At 40.8% G+C, this 22,651-nt stretch overlaps 1 protein-coding gene across 12 annotated transcripts in view; it reads right to left on the bottom strand.

Annotated features, from left to right (window-relative positions):
- The window catches only part of epha3 (eph receptor A3), a 102,692-nt gene that overhangs the window by 26,522 nt on the left and 53,519 nt on the right, over window positions 1–22,651 (bottom strand). For 7 of the 12 annotated variants that reach the window (XM_034236886.1, XM_034236889.1, XM_034236896.1 and 4 more), the window contains 7 exons: window positions 19,714–20,073; window positions 14,557–14,681; window positions 7,427–7,589; window positions 6,477–6,582; window positions 5,832–5,896; window positions 4,704–4,829; window positions 124–309 (listed from right to left, as the gene is read on the bottom strand). In XM_034236886.1, the coding sequence (XP_034092777.1) occupies window positions 124–309; window positions 4,704–4,829; window positions 5,832–5,896; window positions 6,477–6,582; window positions 7,427–7,589; window positions 14,557–14,681; window positions 19,714–20,073 (1,131 nt within the window). The remainder of the gene's footprint in view (window positions 1–123; window positions 310–4,703; window positions 4,830–5,831; window positions 5,897–6,476; window positions 6,583–7,426; window positions 7,590–14,556; window positions 14,682–19,713; window positions 20,074–22,651) is intronic. The other 5 variants (XM_034236887.1, XM_034236893.1, XM_034236895.1 and 2 more) reach the window with 3 other exon arrangements.

Raw genomic sequence — 22,651 nt, 5'->3', positions numbered from 1 at the left:
TTACACATCTTGATAAATTGGGATCACTTAAAGAATCTTGAAGCAATACCCTATGATTAGATTAGTACAAAGTGAAATCCCTTCAGTGTGCCCCTTTTAGTTGGAACTGATGGAAGCACTTACTGCGTGTTACCACCCCCTCCAGCCTGATGATGTTGGGGTGGTCAAACTGTCCCATGATTGACGCCTCAGCGAGGAAGTCCCGCCTCTGCTTATCAGTGTATCCTCCTTTGAGAGTCTTGATGGCCACACAGATCTCCTTCTTGCTGGGCAGCTTCAGGCGACCACTGCACACCTCGCCAAACTCACCTAAAGACAAAAGAATGGAAGATGCAATACGGTTAAATGTAAAATATATGAAGGAGACTGATAACAGCAGGATAACACTTCTCTAAATACCATCTCTGGGGTCTTAGTATCTATAAACTATAATGTTGGTATTGTTCTATGGTGATACACATTCAGATATACTTTATCGCCATATATCTGTGAGAAATGGTCTATTAACATATACATAATGCTAACATGATATATGTCGTGTATCGCTAATATGAAGATTCTAATTATACTTCCCATACAACATATATATATATGATATTTGAATATAATTATCTATGCTCAAAGGCAGAATTGAATCAATAAGTTGAAAAGTGGGGTTTTATTCGAAATAGTTAATTTTGGTTAATCAGACTTTTGGTCATGCTAACTTGAAACTTGCCATCTATTGAAGATATATGTGTAACAATTATCAGTACAGTCCTATATCAGGGAAAGAAGTCCAACTTTCCAAAATATGTAACTTCTCACATAAATTCAACAATTGAACCAGAAGTATAACAAACTGAAATTAGCCAGTGAAACTAAGTAAACAGGAATCTACTTCATCACAACCTCATATGTAACTAAAGTGCTTGTCTATGTTTTTCTAACATGGATCTAACATGGTTTAGCATTAGGCTGAAGTGCTGTACTGTACATACAGGTGTGTGGCACTGAGTTAGAAAAGCATGTCGACAGTTTGAGGTGTCACTACGTTTTAACAGATGCACTGTCTCTGACCACTTAGAGTCAATGATGCCGATCAAAGAAGATCTTGATGATTACCCTGTCATTACTTAACTCTCATTAATCAGGCTTGGTATTTATTGAACTTGGAAAGAGATCACGGGATAATTATGTGTTACGACCACTAATTACAGTAATGACACCATGTGCTGTAATAAACTTTGAAACTGATCCACTCGATAACACAGTCCAAATAAAATGATCTTTCAACTTTCCTCAAGTATCGTATTAAAACACAACATGACTCAACATACACTCTGGGAAATCTCAATTAGCATTCCTCGCTGGTGAGGGGATAAGCGTGTGTGTGTGTTTACCTCAGACCATGTCTCTGTGTGTGTGTGTGTGTGTTTGTGTGTGTGTGTGTGTGTGTGTGTGTGTGTGTGTGTGTGTGTGTGTGTGTGTGTGTGTGTGTGTGTGTATGTGTTTTGTGAGCTTCACCAGGTATTGTAAGCTCTGTAGGCAGGCTGGCCACTTCAAAGGCAGCCAGCCATGTCACAGCTGGTGACGGGGATTTGGCTCGAAGAAGACTAGAAGATGAGAATGTGTATACAGTATATGCCTGTGTGTGTGTGTGTGTGTGTGTTTTAACCTTTACTGTATATGAAATTGAGTGTGATCATGCAAGGTGATGTCAGAGTAAAGACATGTGCAGATCTGTCTCAGAGTCCAGGACAATCATTTCCCATAGAAGCTCTTGATCAGAGAGCATGGGTCAAACAATGGACTTGAAGAGGGTCTGGAAGAACTTAAGCCGGAATAATTACACCCTGTCTAAATACCAAACGCATGCCTGTTCTCCTGGCCTTCAGCAGGGGATGGACGAGCCAGGACGAGGCACCTTTTTCATGTGGTCACTCTGAGAAAGAAGATCTTGTTCTAATAAGTCTTGATTAGGGACGCTCACCCCTTTCCTGCTCTGAGCGGAGCTAGGTATCCCTCTTTGATGTTACAGTCTGACCCATGTTAGCAGAGCGGAGCATGTCTTTTAACACACAATCACAGATTGGCAAGAAGATCAAAGTGTTGTTAACATGTGTAATGGAGACAGATGGGGATTGAGGGAGGAATGGAGAAAGAATAGATACTGTATGTTGTGTATTGTTCATGGTGCTAATATGGTTTCCTTTAAAGAATACAGGTACCTGATTGTATTTAAGCTGATGGAAAAAAAAGTTGACATCATGGCAAAAGATTTCAAATTCAGCTCTGATGTTCACTTCCCACACGCTTTAATACAGTTCTAGAGTAGAGAGCTCAAGCATATAGACAACCTGTGCTCCAATAGCATCAATGGGATTCTCATAGAGGCTTATTTGAAAGAATGAAAATGTGTCTTGGGTAGCCTGGTTATATTAACATGTGTCTACAACTGTACTGGTTACAAAACTGTTGGTTTTTTAGTCACTGTAAAATTATTTCATTAGAATTCACATTAAGCAACAACACAGTATGTCCCGATAGCAATTAGTGTCATGGCCTCGAGGGAGCTAGTTGCTGAATGCCAACAAACACACAATATGTATAGTATATAGTAGTGTAGCCTACTTCAGGGTGAACTCAACTGTGTGTGAGGGTATTTCGGGATCAACTGATATTGGTTTTATATGATGATACACATGACAGTATTTATAAATACATTATTAATAAAACACTTTCCCTCATATTAAAAATGTACTATATTTTTCTCTCTTTTATATGCCTGCACTATTGCTTGTAATTTACATTTATTAAACGTGCATGGCATATGTTCCTAGGTGAACACATATATAATTTACTTAAATAAAAGTAATAATACCACAGTAAAGAAGTACTCCATTTTCCAAACTAAAAGTACAAAAGTATAAGCATCTAATTAAATATGTAAAATGTAAATTATTCAGTACAAAAAAAGTACTCATGATTTCACACTGACAACTGAGGTTGAGGAATAACATTCATATATCATATAATTGGACTATAATTATTGATGCACTAATCTGTTCATCACTTTAATGTTGCAGCAGTTTTATTGAAGTAAAAAGTACAATATTTGGCTCTGCATAGAAGAATGAAGTAATAGATCATTTACATTTTTAAGTAACGCAGGTACTTCAAAAATGGTACCTACTGTATGTGTAGAAGCAACTAATAAGAAGCCATGCCGAGGATCAGAGTAGATACAGTATATTCTACAATGAATACAAACATGTTTAATATAAGAAGTGGATAACACTGACTTCAATATCTGATTTCCAATACATTAACCAATATTAACCAATGCGTCCTTTTAGCCTGAGATATTCCTATGTTTTATGTCTGCTATGTACTATGAGAAATGCATTGTGGAGTGTGTTGTAGCCCAGTGTGGAGCCAGGTATTAGACTCTCAGGCCGTCCTGACAGCTTTACAGTGTGGAGGGGCTGCAGGGACTCTGGAGACCCCCCGCCCCCCCCACCTTATGTGCTGTGTGCTTTACTCTCCATCTACTCCACATGAATCACAATGCATTACCCTCCCGTCTGCACTCCTGCTCAACTTATCAGGGAGTACATGAGGAGAAGAGAGGAGAAGAGAGGAGAGGAAGATTGTTTTACGGTTGCTTTCATTAGACTAAATTCAGAATAAGATTAACAGACAATCGCCTGTAGGAAATGTGAATAAAAGAAGGAAATGAAGAGTGAAAAGGAAGACTAACCGCAGGAGAGCAGAACTACTTTAGATTTCACCATCTCCCCCTCTATCATAGAGGAGGGCTGGGAAGAAGGGAACTCAAGCTGTGGCTTTAAATGCTTTCTCAATCCCAGCTGTGCAGTATATGACACACAGTTAAACTAGCCTGCTGCTATGAAAATGTAGATATATGGGAACTCTATATGCACCTCATCTTTTTCTATATGTGGTTGAGCACTCGGTGTTTCTTTGTCATTTAAATAGAGCGTGAAAAAGAGCAAGAAAGTGAAGTAACTGAGAGGTGAGGGCGGGAAAGGAGAGGTCGGTGAGAGGAAGAAACCATTTCTCTCTCTTGATCTTCTTTCTAGTTTGTCCTTCTAACAGACTTGTTAAAAGGTAATGTTTTCTTTTTTTGTGGGTCAATGCTACATACGAAATGTACTGAATTTGTCATTTTGTAAAGTAGCTTTTGTCTTTTCTTGCCTGAAATAATCTGTATGGTGTCGTTCAGTGTAGCAAAGTGCACTTAAGCATCTCCCTTAAGGCCCTGACACACCTCCCCGATTTGGGAGTCAGAGGCCGTCAGAGGCAGTCGGGCATTCGCGGCGCCCTACTCAGGTTTGTGTGTCCCGCACCGTCGTTGCTTTACGGCACATTTTCACACCTCCCGCGGCCTCCCGTGGCCGATTCAACATGTTGAATTCAACATGTTGAATCGGCCAAAGAAAGTCGGCCAAAGAAATCACTCTGCTGTTGCCTCTTTTGAATGACGAATACACACTACCGCTGCCTGCTGGTAAGGACAGTTATTGCCACTCGTCGAGTGAAGTCTTTGCGGTGTGTTCATAGGCGGGCGGCGTAGGTGGGCGGCGTAGGCGGGCGGCGTAGCCGACGCAGGCGACGTAGCGGACGTAAAAGTCGGGACGCCTTCGGTACGCGTTCTTTGGTCTCAGGTTGGTGTGTAGCGGCCTTTAGTCCATTCTCACCTGCTCCCACCACTTTGTCGATGGCGATGCAGGAGGCGTCCAGCTCCTTTGCAAACTCGTGCACAGCCTGGCTGGGGTCCTCATACGTGTGGGGGTCCACGTAGGTCCTGATGCCCGGCAGACGCACTGGAGCAGGAGAGAGCAGGTTGCATCAGTTAATGACCAGAAATCTGTACCGTAGGTCCTTATGTTTGTACTTACATAAAAAATTCCCCCAAACATTTTAATGACTTATATATATATAAGGTTATATCACTTGCTAGTGCTTAGCTTTACTTTGAAAAGCAAAACAGAAAACATATTAATGATAAGTGATGACTCAACAAACACTGGGCGAAACAAACCAACATTTTTAGTATATGGCATTTCTCCAAGTATATGTTTTGAGAAAGACTTGTCTACCCATTAAGTAATAAAGCTGTACTTTAAAATAATAAAATTGTGCTTTATTAGTCCCTGTTGGGTATGTTATGCTTTACATATGACCCATCCAAACTGTTCATGATGCAGTGTACAGTCGTGGGGGCTAATACCTGGGTCAAGGTTAATGGTAGGAGGATTACTAATAAATAACAGGAATAAAGCAGAATACGTAACATAAAAGGAGCACATATAAAGGAGTTAATTATTAAGCTGTTTTCCCTTGGGATGGATACATCAAAAGTTGTTACTTTGGGTGATTTAAACATTGGTCTAACTTCACAGACTATAACTTTTCAAAATGCTATGAGAGAGACTATTTTGACACTGGTCATGTTTCAATTGGAAAGGACTTTTATCTGAGGCGGTCAACAACAGACAACACTGTGATCTTGCTCTCTATCCAAATGAAGCTTTCAGGATTGATTTGTAAGTGGACCATGAAACCATCTTTTGAGCATGGTTCCAGTCTGGATCCTGTTTTCTAATGTGACCAAATGAACCGAGGTAAAGGGGAAAACCACTTCAAGTTTGGAACTAGCTGCTCCAAAACCACCACTGTGGGTAAAGACACTCAAGAAAGACATCTCCCCTATCAAACCATAATGTAACTACCTAGTTGTGTTTGTACTCAACCAATACATAAGTGTAGACGGGGTTGGATGGATAACAGCCCAAAGACTCACGAGAACATGGAGCAGTACTTACAGTGGCCGTTGCCAAAGTGCAGTCTTTTCTCATCAGGATGTTTGGATTTGCTGTGGCAACAAAACCTGCCAAACCAAACAGAAAAAAGGTCATAAGTAGTGCCACATCTCCCAATAAGACTTCAACCGTTAGCCCAGGCTGGAAGCTAGTGAGAGACATGTGTTTGTGTGTGTGTGTGTGTGTGTGTGTGTGTGTGTGTGTGTGTGTGTGTGTGTGTGTGTGTCTGTGTCTGTGTCTGTGTGTGTGTGTGTGTGTGTGTGTGTGTGTGTGTGTGTGTAATCCCAGCTCTTATAAACCAAGAGAGGATCAGTAAGTCTTATACTGTAATGAGCCATGGATTTATACTCTCTCTGAACAGTAGTGACTGCCAATTTTAGGCACACACACATTAACACACAATTTATAGTTTTCTCTTATATACACAAACGTATGCACAGCTGTTACAGTATATCTTACAGGAATTATAAGGGAGAAATAGAACAAATCGTATTTGGTGAAATATTAAAATAAAGTTTGCAGTCATTGTGAAAAATACACATCTAATCGACGTTAAGGTACAGCTGGAGGGATGGAGAGCAACAGGATTACTGTGATTGGAGGAGTAAACACTCATTGACAATCAGGTGAAGTGACAGGCGGACAGACCTGCCAATCAGAACGTACAGCAACACAGTGAGCAGGATGATGGCCACGGCGGAGGAGATGGCGATCAGAACAACCTGGCTGCTCTCACTGGAGATGGAGAAGGCTGCTGAAAGTCAGAGAGAAACAGGTAATGAGAAGTTAATTAAGGATACTCGTTAAATAATACAGAAAACAATTATCTTTCAGAGACTTCACACTGCAGCTGTTGAAACCCAAAGGGGCTAACAGAAAGTTAGAATTCAGAACAGCAGGAATCCTAGTGCATTAGTTTCAAATAACCAAAACCTTTACATTTTTTATAATAATAATACAATTATTTATATACAGTAGCACTTTTCAAACAGCACGTGCAGCTAAAAGTGCTTTACAAAATGGCAGAGATCACAAGTTAAAAATAAACTCCCGTCAGATCAGATGTTAAGACCTTTACAGATACATGCAGCATAGCAACCAAATATAACATTTGAACAGATTAAAAGACACAAGGAGGTAAAAGGTATGATAATAGAAATAAGACACAAGACTAAGTGAATTGATGCAACATTACGAAACCTTATACAATAAAGTAAACATATAGGTACAACAAAATTAAAAAGATAATAGGAATAAAAACGTCATAATTTTAATAAAGGTTAAACGATTAAAATATTAAAAGATCAACGCAAAAGGAAAATGGCCAGGGTATTCCTTTTTCTCCTTTTCCTTATTTTCAACAACAACTGAAAAATGTCAGAACTATTACAAGATGTGTTTTTTTGTAAATTGTGTAACTTTTTTTATTATAATTTTTCTTTTATCTTGAATATTTTCTTTTATGCATGCTACTTAGGTAACATTAAGCTGTCTTCGGCTCTTTTCTGCCGTAACAATGTATATGTCCCCTATGTGGGACTAACAAAGGTATTCTGATTCTGAACAGTAAAATGATCATTATGATAAGCTGCACTTACAGTCGGGGCTGGTCTCGAACTGGAAGCTGGGGCTGCTGGCTCCGTACCCGGCTGCCGTGCGCGCTCTGATCTGCAGCAGGTAGGCCGTGTTGGGCTTCAGACCGCTCAGAGTCACGTTACAGCCCCGCGCACGCAGGATGGTGTAGCTGGTCTCCTGCTCCTCCTGAAAAACAAGGGGGATACCGTTTAAATAATTAAAATGATAAATATTTATACGGTTGCCTTTTAAGAAAAATACTTCAATTTGGGTTGGAAACTAGTAATGATTACTATACAATAGAAGCGTTATGTGCGTTTACACACACATGCTTACACCCACTCCCAAATATCCCTGACAGCTATCTGATGAATGATGTCCTCCTTATTTTATGGCTTCTCTCCTACTGATCTCCACTGATAAACAACAGGAGGATTTACACACCGGGGCTGCATTCAGATTATTGTTTCCAGATGTGGAAGGAAGAAGAAAAGATGAGAGGAGGTGGAGGGAGAAAAGGAAAGAGAAAGACATTCTTTTTTAAATGTATTGTGTGTGTGAGAAAATTAAAGAAACATTATATTAAGTATGATATCAATTATATTTTCAATTTAATGTTTTAATAGAAAAGTAAAATCCATGATTGGAAAGTAAAATAACTTTACATTACACAAGGCAAGCCTGTCATTTCAAGGACACCATAATTGAGCGTGAATGACTAAGTACGTTTAAAAAAATTATTATTATTTCTTCAACAACATTTGACATTGCATTTCCCCTTAGTTTGTGGTTCGTAGCATGTTTGAATTTTCCAGGGTGGAACTAATCCGTGCTGCAGAGAGATTTGCAATCACATAATTATGGAAGCAATTCGATGCTATGAAACAAACTGCTAAATAGACCGAAAATTGCACTGTGCCGATCTTAAATTTTAACGACAACTTATTACAGATGACTTCAACAATCCTTAAAATGAGCTACATGTTTTGCAACATAGCCAGTCTCATAAAAATCATCCAAGGCCGAATCGCACGCACACTAAAATCCTTATTTTATAGGCCTAGTTACAAATAGGCCCTCATTGGTACTGGCAACAACATAAACACAAGTACACATTCACACATACACACAAGCAGCATCCAAAAGGAACTTTAGGCCAATTAATGGAGCGGATCAGAGTTTTATGGCGCACAAAGCTTTATAAACTGCTCTATGTGTGAGGAGGTAACGGATACTCCAGACCAGCGCTGGGACAACTCTTCATCACAACTATAAATCTACTCGCAGCTTGTCACCGTTCCTCGTTCAGGACAGCATGTGAACCCCTGGAAATCACACACAGGTGTGGCTAGAGCACCTTTGTGTGTGTGTGTGTGTGTGTGTGTGTGTGTGTGTGTGTGTGTGTGTGTGTGTGTGTGTGTGTGTGTGTGTGTGTGTGTGTGTGGAAACAGAGAAAGAAACATGGGTCTGACACGTCTCTTCGCTGCAGCCTGACAAGTTGTGCGATTCTGAACCATCCAGTTCTGTGTGTGTGTGTGTGTGTGTGTTTGTGTGGGTGTCACCAGACCACTGCTAGAATGTAAGACGGCCTCTGTGCTGCTTTCTGCTTCGACAATCTAAACAGAGCTGTAGCAAATTATAGATTGTATAACACACATACACACAGTATCACACGCACATACACACATGCATGGATGCAAACTCCTTCAGACCCGAAAACAGGAGATGCACAGCAGAAGTCTTGTAAATACAGTGTTTCAGGCAGCATTCCTAACTTCTTAGACTAAATAAACAACCCAAATTAAAGCCAATTGAAAGCTCTCTCTTTGCTCTTTAGATTGCTGTGATAAAACATGCAAAAACAATCAGCAAAGCGTATTCCCACAAATTCTATTTCGACAAAGTGCACTTGAAAATGCCTTATTGGCTGCGGAGCGCCCCTTTAGCCGGTGTAAGCGACAAGAAGATCACGCAGCTAGATGAAACACCTCTTTTTTTCTGGGAAGTTTTTTGGTTTTTTGAATTCCCAAGAATATCACCAAACATTCTCTAAAAATGCCCATACTAGATAGGACACACAGTTCAGGATCAGCCATTGCACTTTGGAAACTGGAGCCTCTGGTTTCACGACCGTGTGACAGAGTGGTATGTGTTAGTGGAAAGGGAGGGGGAAAATACTGTTTACCTTTTTTTTTTGTATAAAACATACATTTTGTTGAACCTACTCAACATAGTGTTTATGAAATATTTGTAGAATAGTATTTTGTAGAATAAATGTAACTTCCCTGAAGGCTAAAAATGTAGCAATGAATATGTGAAGATTCCAGTTGTTCAAAAATGATTAATATCTTTCGTGTAACTTAAGAAACAGCGTGTGCCGTGTGCATTAAAGGTTATTAATTAGACCCTCCAGAAAAACGCGGGCAAAAATCCTTGATTATGTGATCAAACATGCGGGGTTTTATGTGATTTTATGCGGTGAAATTGCGGGAAGTTGTGAAATATGCGGAAAGTTGCTAAATATGCGGAAAAAATAAATATTGGGATGTCTTATTTATGTATTCTCTCTCACACACAACCTGCCACTAACGTTAAACCCCTTTACTATACAATTAAACACATTCAATGTTTATTTATTGTAAAATAAATTGGGCTATTTTAATCACACTAGGCTTGTTTGAGACAAACGAGACCTGCGCAATTTCGATCAACGTCTTGCTCGTGCGTTGCATGATGGTTAGTCATTTTGTCCGACTTGCTCTGGAGGCTCGCCCACATGAGACGTTGAAATCTCGCGGGACAAAGACGCCCGCAGCATTGAGAGCGAGGCGCGGCGAGGCGGCGCAGTTCCTCTCCACGGGCTGCGGAAGCGAAATGCTTGATGGGAAACGACTCGCTGGTATCTCGAGCTGAGCGCTCATTGGTGGGTTTTACCACATGCTGCTGATGAAACTCTCCAATTGGCTGGGCAAAAGTTTGTTGTTGTTTTGTATCAGTTTTACGTCGCCACATCCATTCCCATTTTTCATCATTGTTCCACAATATTTATCATCATGAAATTAATATCCATATATTTTATACTATACTTGCACTGCTTACCGTTTTCATACTTTATATATCTTAGCATATTCATACACACTGTTCATACTGCTCTCAGGCTGCTGTGTATATCTAGTGTATTCATACCCCTCACTGTTTATTCATCATTCAATTCATTCTATATTTTATTCTGTAGATTGTGTACATTACTTTTCACTTCACTGCTTGTTGCACCTGGTTAGAAGCTAAACTGCATTTCGTTGTCTCAGTACCTGTAATATGTGCAATAACAATAAAGTTGAATCTAATCTTGAGCAGGAACAAATGTATTTACTTAGTACATATCTTACATTACGATTAAACACACGTGTGCATTATTTATACATGCAAACCGAGTCAAGCCGACTCCGGTGGTGGCGGTATGCACCTTCAAGCTGTTTGCAATTCGCCAAAAAACCAAGAAGAAGAAGAAGAAGAAGAAGAAGAAGAAGAAGAAGAAGAAGAAGAAGAAGAAGAAGAAGAAGAAGAAGAAGAAGAAGAAGAAGAAGAAGAAGAAGAAGAAGAAGAAGAAGAAGAAGAAGAAGAAGAAGAAGAAGAGAAGAAGAAGAAGAAGAAGAAGAAGAAGAAGAAGAAGAAGAAGAAGAAGAAGAAGAAGAAGCCGACTTCAGGCGAGCACACACACACACACACACACACACACACACACACACACACACACACTTCTCCGCCTCATTCTGTTTTCATTTACTTGTTCGTTATCTGACCAGCTTCAATCTTGTAGGCTTCTCACCTCGTTTCTTGTAGCCCTCGAAAGGGTTTTGGAGGTCGATGCCTCGGTGAACGTGAGTTGTTTGGCTTTCTTGTCCGCAGCAGCAGAAAGCATTTTCGAATCTTTGAATGAATCAAAGTGGGTCGTCGTCACCGTGGATTTTCTCTTATGCTCCAACACAGTTGCACGGGGTGCAGAATAGTTTCCCCCCACTTTCGCGCAAGACATCGGGGTACTGCTTTGCCCGGTCTTTAGCAGAAATGTTCGTCGGTAAATGAGATGGATTAGATTTTTTCATCTTGGTGTTTTCTCTCTCGTGTGAGTTCCACACGTTCACTCTACGGTGTTGTTTACCTTCTGTGATGCGCGAGCTGATGACGTCGCGTCATCATCATCATCATCTTCACTTCACGTCAAGACGAGTTAACTTTTTTCCCCCTCAATTTTGGGGATTATGCGGCCTTTTGATACATATGCGGCTTTTTAAAAATCTGCGCCATTTTGCTGATTATGTGGTAAATTCTGCGATCGCAGAATCGCATTTTTCTGGAGGGTCTAATTAATGCTACTGGAGCCTCGAATTAGTCCGTTTTATGTTATTTTAAATGTGTGTGAACATAACCCTACATTCCAAATATTTAGATGTCGTAATTGTACAAAGCTTTGGCAATACTGTTTGTCATTATGGTCACGTCAATAAAGATATTTGAATTTAATTTAATTTAATTACTGATTTGCAATCACTTTATTTTGTAAAGCACTTTGAATCGCCACGTGCTGAAAAGTGCTATAAATAAAATGGCCTTGCCTTGCCTACTGTATGTGTTACAGTACATGATCGATTGGGAAACCCCTGGGAGAATTATAAGTCCATGTTTTCAACATTTGCCAGAAAAGTTGTGCAAAACTGGTTAATTTTCTTTAAGGATAAGACGTCCAATCAGCACAGAGCATTTAGATAGTAAATGACTTGAAATAATTAGTATTTGGGTTCTGCCTCACACTGTAAAGCCCTTAACTATACCAATGAAATACACAACTTAACTAAAATGGTCATCTCACAATTGTCCTCATTCGGCTCACAGGACAAAACAAATCTTGATGTTTAGACCTCACAAAGAAAAACTGAACTGTAACGTCACTCCATGTCCGCCATTGGTTCCTCTCCAGAAGTCTCTTGGGCCATGCATAGCATAATTCATCTACCATACAGATATATTTTAGCTTTGAATGATGTTGTGTGGTTGTTGGCGAAATGTTCATTTTTCTAAGAGAAGCTGGAGTCATCGGTGTATTGGTATTGGGTTACATGATAATGTACACAGTGTATGTCTTATGTAAATAAAGAAGAAGGAAACCACAAACACATAAAAGCAGAAAGTCTGGCTGATGCTGCAGATCTGAACATCTTCCTGCTAAAAGCTTCTGCTATAATCTCTCTCAGTCTGTTTTTGAGTTCTGTTTTACCATTTTGTTTATGCGTTCATGCAATTATTTCTGTGTGTGTCTGAGTATGTGTCTCTAAAAGCCTCTTTCTGGCTCATAAGTGAGTCATGGTGTGGTCTTGGTGATGGGAAGTTGTGCTCCAACTCTTGCCCTCTTACGGCCTCGGCCCTTGGCAAGCTGGAGGCGCTCAGCGTCCCTCTGCCTGCCACCAGAAGAGGCCTCTATCCCGGGTTTATTATGGGGGTCTACCCTGGTTGTCCCAGTTTGCTCTTCTGCATGGAAGAGCCTTTTGTCTGGGGTTTAAAATCCCTGGGGATGTATGGCTGCTGTGGAGAATCCTATGGGAACGTATTTGTTTGTGTGTCTGTCTCCGAGTGTCTCCAGTAATTCCTGAGAGACAATGTGATTAACGTGGATCAGCGCAAAGGCCAAGAGATTCCTCATTACAAAACTGTGCCACACAGACTCTTCCTTAAACTCCACCCTTTCATTCATTCCCCTATCTTGTCCCGATGAATATGCATTTGTAATGTGTGAGAATGTGTGCGATTTAAAGAACACAGCTGAGAATTAGACATGCAGTGAGCTCTGACCCAGGATCAGTCATTAACTTCTCCTCTCGCTGTTTTCGTTTTAACATCTTAGGTAAGGATGGCTGAGCAGGGAACAGAGTTTAGAGAGGAAACTGCTTCTGTCGGCCTACTAATCAAGAGATTAGGGGCCACTGTTGACATTCAAGCACACTGTGATCTGGGACACACACACATACACACACACACACACACACACACACACATGAATCTGCCAGAGTAATTCAACTTGCATCCACGGCTAATTTCACCACCAAATGTCAGCCATAGCACAGCATTGGTGCTGAAAGCCAGTGTGATTCGTTCCGCACTAATTTCTCTCACAGAGGAATGAGCGACCCCACAGACGCATTTACTGTCTGCCATAAAACTTGTCTCCATTAGGGGGACTGGAGAGAAAAGGAGGACAGGATGAGAACTAGAGGAGGGGGAGATGAAAAAAGAGAAATGCGAGGTAAACACAGAGGGAGGAGGGGAAGAGTATGAGGCAGGGGAATGAAGAAAGAGAGACAACAAGTTGAAAAGAGTGGTAAGGGGGTGAGGGTAAGGGGTGGTAAGAAAAGGAGAAGGGAGTTATGGGATGCAGATTGAGAAAAAAAACATGGGAACCTGTTTGGCTTGTTAAAGTGAGATAATGGGCAACATCAGTCTCATGCTAAAGATTTAACCCCAACTTTTCTTTATGTTTGAGGGAATAAGGGACAATAGTGTTAAGGGATAACACTACAGTTCCCATACCATACCATTCTCACATGTATCTGGTAATTAATCACGCTGTTAGACTTAGCAAAAAGGGCATTTTTGGGTAGTGAAAACACTTGTGTTGCTACATCTGAAGCATAACTTCCCATGCACAATCATTAGAAAATTAGCGGCTGTAAACATTGACTTTGGAAAGTTATTATTTCATCTAATTCATGTGTTCAGGGCCAGAGGAAACGTTGAACATGCTCAATGGGCCTAAAATGCAGAAGAAGGAATTCTTAAGACTTTTCAACCGTGTGCAACAAAGAAGCACATTTCATAGGAATGAATGTTTTTCCATCTAAGTGAAACAGCTTGCCTGTGACTAATGATAACAAAATCAAACAACTGCAACTCTAGAGCTAACTTATCAACACATGTTAAGTTTATGCTAGCATTAGCCTTATTTGGACCAGGCAGATATCACAATGATTTTAATGTTCTTACCAAAGTTGCAAAAGAGCATATTTTCCACAACTATGCCTTTAAGAACTCCAGTTTGTGATGCTGCCCTGCTCAAAGGAACACGAGGCAATGCATTAACAGTGATATATTGTGCACCAACCTTTTCGTAGTATTTTATCTCGTAGTCGAGGATAATGCCGTTGGGTCTCTCTGGCCGTTGCCAGGACAGGGAGACGCTGTTTCGAGACGTCTTCTCCTTTCTGATCACTGTCACCGGGGAGGGAGCTGGGTGGGAGACAAGGACACACACAGACAGGAAGAGAGAGAGAGAGAGTGAGTGAGGTTCAGTGGAAGTTCAGTCCCCCGGTGTTGCATCCTGGCAATTGTCTATGGTTCCTGTTAGCCTAATTCAGTTTGCTGCCCAGTGGGGCCGCATTAAAGGCTGAGGCCTGGAGAGGGTGGGTGGGACGAGACGATGTACACTAATGCAAACACTGGCTGGTGCGCGCACACACACACACACACACACACACACACACACACACACACACCGTGAATACTTGGTCAAAGAATATGATATTGAGATCAGTCACGTTCAGTAGCTATCTGCGAGAGTGATGTGAGAGATAGTGCTTAGGTCACATGATTCAGCTTTATCTCATCAAAACAAAACATTATGCATTTTAATTTAATTTAATAATTAAATAAAATGTCAATACTGCTAGTGGCAGCAGAAGACTGTGTCAGGTGTTGTTGTCTCTTCTCTTTTGGGCATGAAAGGACTTTAAAACTAGTTTATTTTCACATGGAATATTTCTTTTTAGACAGTCGATTGCTGTATAACTCAAGCAAGTATGAAGTGATGGATTGGATGTTTTTAAATGTTGTCATTCTGGGAGGAATCACTTGGAAATATCATTAAAATGAAGAAAAGCAATGCTATGCTTGGCTATCACAATAAGTATGTGGATCTGATGAGAATATCAAAGTCCTTTTCAATCATTTAGTTCCTGCTCGTACTGCGTAACTTCAAATGAAGTACACTGTCCTTTAGTATTTATTGTTGCGTAGAATGTTTTGTGTGCGTTTCTCAAAAAGGTGTTTTATTTTGAAATACGTTTCCAAGTCCTGTCCCTTTTGGTAAGACGCTCTTACTGATATTCCTCACCCATCCTCACCATGCATTGCCTGGGGGAGTTCAGATGGTCTCAATCTAGTAATTCAGCACGTCTCTATCAAGCCCTGCATCCCTCCCTCATTCTCTCTCTCTCTCTCTTCACTCCCTTTCTCATTTCCCTTTTTTACTGCTCTCTAATTGCCAGGCAGCTCCAGGGCCAGCTCGGCATCTGAGGCATCGACTTTTAATTTTATTAGACCACAGGAAAAAACATGTTTGTCTTTCAAATGTTCGAGCCTTTCTTGATTGTGATTATATGGCTGCGGAGTGTGCGTCTGTGTATACTCGTGCTTATTTCCGCGGGAAGTTATTTTTTCTCCTGTAATGAATCCAGATGGGAAGAATCTGTTTCTATACCCCCTGCTCCTCCTCTCCTCCCCTCCCCTCCCTCTGGTTGATACGGGGTGAGGCTGTGCTTTTTATTGGCTCTGTGGTTTATGGTGGTAATGATTTACTGTGTCGGGGCCGCTTGGAGGCAGCTTGGAGTTCCTCTCCTCCTCCTTTTCCTTCTCCTTGCTTCCCTCTCTCCTTCTATCGCTCCCTCTGCATGTCTATCGCAGAGCACTTCATTTGCTGTCACTCTCGGTTTCGGTCCATGGTATAACCGTAAAACTGATACAGCAAACCAAGCCCATAATGGCCTTAAAAAGTGGCCATCAGCATCATTCACCTGTGATGCAAGAGACACAACGCAGCTGGTTGAAGCACATCTATGAATTGTCTACAACACTTGCGGACCATTGGGGGTGGATTCTTGGTAGTAACGTAGAACTCAATGTAAAGCGAAGCTATCCAATGAAACAGCTTTGCTATCTATCTCTTCTTGTTTTCTGTTTGCTTGTTATCTTTTTATTTTTGCATCTCCATTTTCTTATGAAACCATTTTGGTGCACATTCTCTTGGACTGCACAGCTGTTGATCTTTACCACCTTGAAACGTCATCTTATTGATCATCAAATCGGATGAAGTATTGACACATTGTTTCGCAACATTGAAATATCATCACCTAAAAGCAAGCGTCCTGTATGCGCATGCATCTTTTTCTTGTTAGACCCCCTTGGCGAAATGCAGCCACTTTTTTAAACTGTTGATATTACACTTCTCTAAATGTAGATCACACACTCTTTATTTCATGACAGAGTGTAGGGCAAAGGATGTGGAAGGTGCTCCCTGACAGCACCTTGACAGCACAGCCAGGACAGACAGCACCTTCCCAGGGACACACTTAATCCAGCTTTTAACAGCATTGGCATCTGTGTGTGTGTGTGTGTGTGTGTGTGTGTGTGTGTGTGTGTGTGTGTGTGTGTGTGTGTGTTGTGTGTGTGTGTGTGTGTGTGTGTGTGTGTGTGTGTGTGTGTGTGTGTGTGTGTGTGTGTGTGTGTGTGTGTGTGTGTGTGTGTGTGTGTGTGTGTGTGTGTGTGTGTGTGTGTGTGTGTGTGTGTGTGTGTGTGTGTGTGTGTGTGTGTGTGTGTGTGTGTGTGTGTGTGTGTGTGTGTGTGTGTGTGTGTGTGTGTGTGTGTGGTGTGTGTGTGTGGTGTGTTGTGTGTGTGTGTGTGTGTGTGTGTGTGTGTGTGTGTGTGTGTGTCTGACGGGTGGGGCCTGGCGCACTGACATACCTAATCCTTGTAAACTCTCAGGGCTGATGGAGAGTGTGCAGCTGCAGGCGGATATATTGGTTAGAGGGAGAGGGCTGTCTGTCTGTCTGTCTGTCTGTCTGTCTGTCTGTCTGTCTGTCTGTCTGTCTGTGTGTGTGTGTGTGTGGTGAACGTGGGTATGGTGGTAAGGTGTGTCTGCTAGGTCTATGATACGCAAAGACGAGGATTCATCTTCTATGATAATCGCTTTAACATTAAAGATGGTTTTCAATATTCAGAGCACACACTGCCCTCTTAGTGTTGATAAGCCCTCTTCTAATGTGATATATATGCCGATCACAAGAAGAAACCCCTTGAGTTACCATGCAAATTATAACATCTACTAATAAAAGACTCCAAAGCTTTGCTACACCTTTTTTGCTTTTAACCCTTTGGGGTACAGTTATTTGACAGGGTGTGTCCTGGTGTAAAAGGGGTGTAACAGTGTAATATTGGTGTTACATGGATGTAATCTGTGTCTAAAAACAGGGAATTATGGGTGTTATAACAGTATAACATGTGTTTAACATGGGTTTAACATGGGTATGCCATGGGTGTACCATGGGTATAATATGTGTGTAACAGTGGTGTAATTATGGTAAAAAAGGGCTGTAACCGGGATGTATCAATGGCTAATATGGATGTATTAACAGTTTATAATGGGTATGGCTGAAATAATGGTGTAACATGGGTGTAATATGGGAGTAATACGGGTGTAATTACAGTTTAATAGTTCTTTAATATGGATGTTTTATTGTATAATAAAGGTGTAATGTAGAGAAAACCAATGTTACGTCAAATTAGTATTATTTTAAATCTGCATTTCCCTTTCCTCTCATAGCGACATATGATTTGAGTCCTGACTAATATTCAGGCTTGACATGTGCATGTACTGTATGTGAACAAGCACACAATCTATATTTACCTCTCATCGCTGCTGCCCTGTCACTTTAAAGAGGTCATGTCTGGACCTTGTCATGTCTACTACAGTCGAGGTTTGTCAACAGAGAGCAAACACTGCCTATATCTGTCTGTGTATGTATTGTGTTCACACACAACCTTTCACATTTGCATATTCATCACCCTGACATGTGTCTTCCTCGGGGAGTTTACTCATGTATGATTGAGCCTATCTACCCTTACAGTGCGTGTACATATGTGTTTGCACACTCTTCACACACTATGCTAAATTGATGGCAGAAATAATCTTGCCTCACTGATATTGTAAATCAAAGCAGCTCTCGTATCATGAAATAAAGCAGATTCAAGGAGTTTCCATGTCTAAATGTAAAAGAAAACAAACAATAGTCTTGAATCACGATACTTCTTGACATAGCTGCTTTGACCACTAGGTTTAAATTCATAGCTCTTGCCATCTGCCTATCTTCAAGTTATATAGTGCCTGACCTCGCTGTATGACAACCAAGGAGAGCAACTCCCAAGTGCTAAACCACCTCCCAAGGTTTGGAAGTAGAACAAAAAAAGCCCCACAAGAAGAAGAAAACAGCAGGCTGGGTTTGGAAAGGGACAGGTAGAAATAAAGATCCTGTTCTAGATGGAGAGAGAGATAATGATTGAGAGGAAATCCAAAACAAAACGCTAAACTGCTGACACAGAAACATTACCCAACACAGAGGCAAACTGTAGAGAACAGTGAGGGATCGGGAAAAGGATAAATGGATGCAGAACAGCCAGTCCTTTGCGCATTCCTTGATCGAGTTAGAGATTTCTGAGGTTTGGCGCTTTCTACTGCAACTAGATTTGATTTACTCTTGGAATTTCAAAATACCACTTCCATTTGACCTCATATTCGTCTAAGGACTGGATGTGTGGACAGATATTTGTATTAAAGATTGATGGGACTTTTAGGTGCCCAACCGTTAAGTTAGGAGTTACTGTTAAATGGATGAGAATGTCTTTTTTGGATGAAGGAAGATATGTAATCCTGGTTGTTAAACTAGAGAATAGTGGTCTGGGATCGCCTTGTAAATGTCCAGGGCTGATGGTTGGAGTGCATGTGTTTGGAGCACATGGACTTCAGGAAGTGTACTGTACTATATTATACAAATATTAAGAGGGAGAAAGGGCGTAGTTTAGAGAAAGACACTTGTATATTATCCATGTGTTAGCTATTCGTCTTTTTTTAGTTATACATTTGTGGTTTTACAATCAGTGAAATTGAAATAGGCCTACATGTTTCTTCATGCATTAAGACCGCACACCCATCTATAAACCTAGTGTCTGGACTCTTATGGGGTACACCCTGAAACTTAAACCTCTTGAACTGAAATTAAAGCCCGACTAAATGTTGCAAGTTTGAGATCTAAAAAGCTTTTTGCTTGACGAGCCATTCAGATTCAGTGGTTGATTCACCTCAAACAGGTCATTTGGAGAAAAAAGCTGAGATTTGATGATTTGTGGTCTAAAAAGATTGCTTTAGAGTATATCTATCTGATTTTCTGAGTGTATGCCTTCATCCATGTATCCATCTGTTGTGACATCTCACCAGCTTGGTTGGTGGTGATGGTGACAGCGGCGTACTGTCTCATCTTGGGTGCCAGCGATGACACCCCGCTCAGCGCTTCAATCTCAAAGGTGTAGTTGGTGTGGGCTAACAGGTCGCCCACCGTCACCGTGGTGTTGTGGAGGCCCGCGGCTCTGGGCAGGAAGTGAACATTGCTCCGGCACGGCTCACAGCGCAGGTTGCCGCCGTTACTGCCGTTAGAAGCCACCCCCCGGCAGCGCTTGCAGAGGACATTGAAGGTGATGTCCCTGCGGCCGCCGGCGTCCTCCGGCCAGCTCCAGTCCAGGATGACCGAAGTCTCGTTGATGGAGGAGATGACATTTCGAGGAGCTGAAGGGGGTCCTGGTAGACATTGAAAAGAAAGAGAGGAGGTGGGAAAAGGAGGATGGTGTCATTAAGGGATGAAAGAAACGTTTGGTTTGGATAGAAAATAAGGTAGAAAGCAAGGTAATTAGTAGAAAAGGAAAGAGAAGAAAGCAAATAACGGCGAGGTGGAAAATAGTATCAACTTCAAACAGAAGTAGGAATAAGATTTAAAGGTCACCCATTGTGCAAAATCCACTTTTTCCTGTCTGTTATACATCAACATGTGTCCCCTCTGTGTAAAGAGATTCTGGAAGTTTTAGGAAAAAAGATTCTCTCACTTTCTGTCCTGATCCATTTATATAAAAACCTGTCTGAAAATGAGCTGATCAGATTTTGGCCACTTTGTGATGTCATAACGATTGTTTTGCTTGAGTAACCATTAGCCAATCACCAACCAAGGTAACCCCCCCCCCACACCTTATCACCTGAATCTCCTCCTAGAGCACCATTGTGTTCTTTTTAACCAAATATCTCTCAGAGGGGCGTGGGGAGGGGCTCCTTATTTTCATCTAAAGTAAAGTAATCAGCACTTTTGAAACAGGGCTGAAACAGAGGGGATTATGGGTAATGCTGCAATGATCTGTTTGGTATTTCTAGCCAAACACTTAAGAGACATGTTTTGTATATATCTGAGAACTATAATATATTGATGAAAAACAGTATAATAGGGGACCTTTAACAGCAGAGTCATCTGTTGAGGCGTTCAATGTAGCCTACTAAAAACAAGGGATTATATAAAAGAATAGACAGGGGCAGGATTCCTCTAAAAAGGTTTGCTGTTTTTTCCAGGAAGTGAGTTTTCCAGGAACGAACTGGCCATGTAAATGGATCTTTAGAGTACAAAGGAAGTGTACCTTCTTGGAGATCTTTACTGAAGAAAATTGCAATAAATGCTGCATAATGTATTCTCAGCCTCTGTTATTGTAGTTTAATTACGGTGATATCATGGTTGAGTGCATATGAGTGTGTGTATGCATCTGTTCTCCTCTTTTTTGTTCAGTAAAAGAAGAAAATGGCATGACACAGCCTCTTCGACAGAAAAACAGACTGTCAAACTCTGACATATAAAACACTAACATATAAAAGTAAAAACGTCTTATTACAAACAGATCCCTTTTGAATATTTCCAGATTTGTATATCAAAGCTATGGCTGTAATTACATGGAGAACAAAACAAAACTGCCAAGTTACTCTGTTGAGAAGTTGCAGTTGGAGAGGAGGGAAATGGGCTTAGTGGATTGTGCCTTGAGATTAAACGCTTTGTTTGGTTTGTTTGATTTGACAAGAAATTACTTCACTCTCAAACTATGCTTAGCTCCTGTCTCCTGGTAATCTGCATTGCAGTCTGTAATTGTGTTGTACAAGAGAGAAATCAGACAATACGTCAGGGTATTATATACCAAAATATATATACAAATATACCAAAATCAGACAATACGTCAGGGTATTTGAAATTCTCTCAGAACTAAATTGAGCATTTCTTAAGAAGTCATGTCAGCATGACTCAGTTCTGCAGCTCCTGGACTGATTGATCTGCCCTAAGCAGGTTTCTTATTGACAAAGCTTAATAAAATGTTAAATACACAAATAGGTCATGCTGGAGGAGCAATCGAAGTATTGGCTATTGCATTAGGCTTTTTTGGATACCAGTTTCATTTATATAGCAAATCAACACGATTTATGATTATGAATAGTTTTAGAACTATAAAGCTTGTTCTTAAGCCTCACCGAAATCACCAAATCTTAAGAGTAATAAGTCCTGTTTCTAGATTTAAACGCAATTTAATGAGGCACATTTGATTAAAAGTACAACAGGCGGCGTATCTCATAATACATGTGAAATCAGCGCAAATAATCAAGGGAATTCTCGCAATAATCACAAATGAATTGTTCAGATAAACTATTAAAAACTATTACTCCTTCCACTAACAGAGAGAAAGCAACTAATTATTGCACTCAACTGTATGTATATGTCACCCTACTTTGTGTATTGGTAATCATGAGATGATATTTTCTTTACTAAACTAACACTAACCCTGAGAGTCTTCTGGCTCACCGACACAGCTAACTCTCCTGACCACATCAAACTCTTGGCCCTGTAATGCATACAAGGCATACCTGCACAGGCATGCACATGTACACATGCAGCCAATCATACACTAATTCCGAAACGTCAAAATAATACATCGAGATTAACATGTGACATGAGTTACGGAGCGTAAAACCCGAGGATGTGTGCGTAATCTCCAATCCCTCGCGAAGACACTCATGTTTTGGTAATTCTCTTTAGGCCCATTCCAGCCTTACTTGAACAAAGGGATTTCCCTGAGTTTGTTTACAAGTTACATTGTTGGTGATGCTCAGATAGGAAGACCAGCACATTTTTGTTTAAAATTGAAGGAGGAGCTCTGGGACGGAGGGGGTGTATTGATGCTTTTTTAATTGGTGGAACTGAATTCTTGGGAGTAGACATACTATACTTTATACACTGCTACAACAGCTGTTTCATAAGTGTCCCATGTTGAACACAGCAGTAAATACCATACGGATTCAA

This window comes from Gymnodraco acuticeps, unplaced genomic scaffold (assembly GCF_902827175.1).
Source record: "Gymnodraco acuticeps unplaced genomic scaffold, fGymAcu1.1, whole genome shotgun sequence".
Taxonomy (NCBI): Eukaryota; Metazoa; Chordata; class Actinopteri; order Perciformes; family Bathydraconidae; genus Gymnodraco; species Gymnodraco acuticeps.
This window is presented reverse-complemented; position numbering and strand designations above follow the sequence as displayed.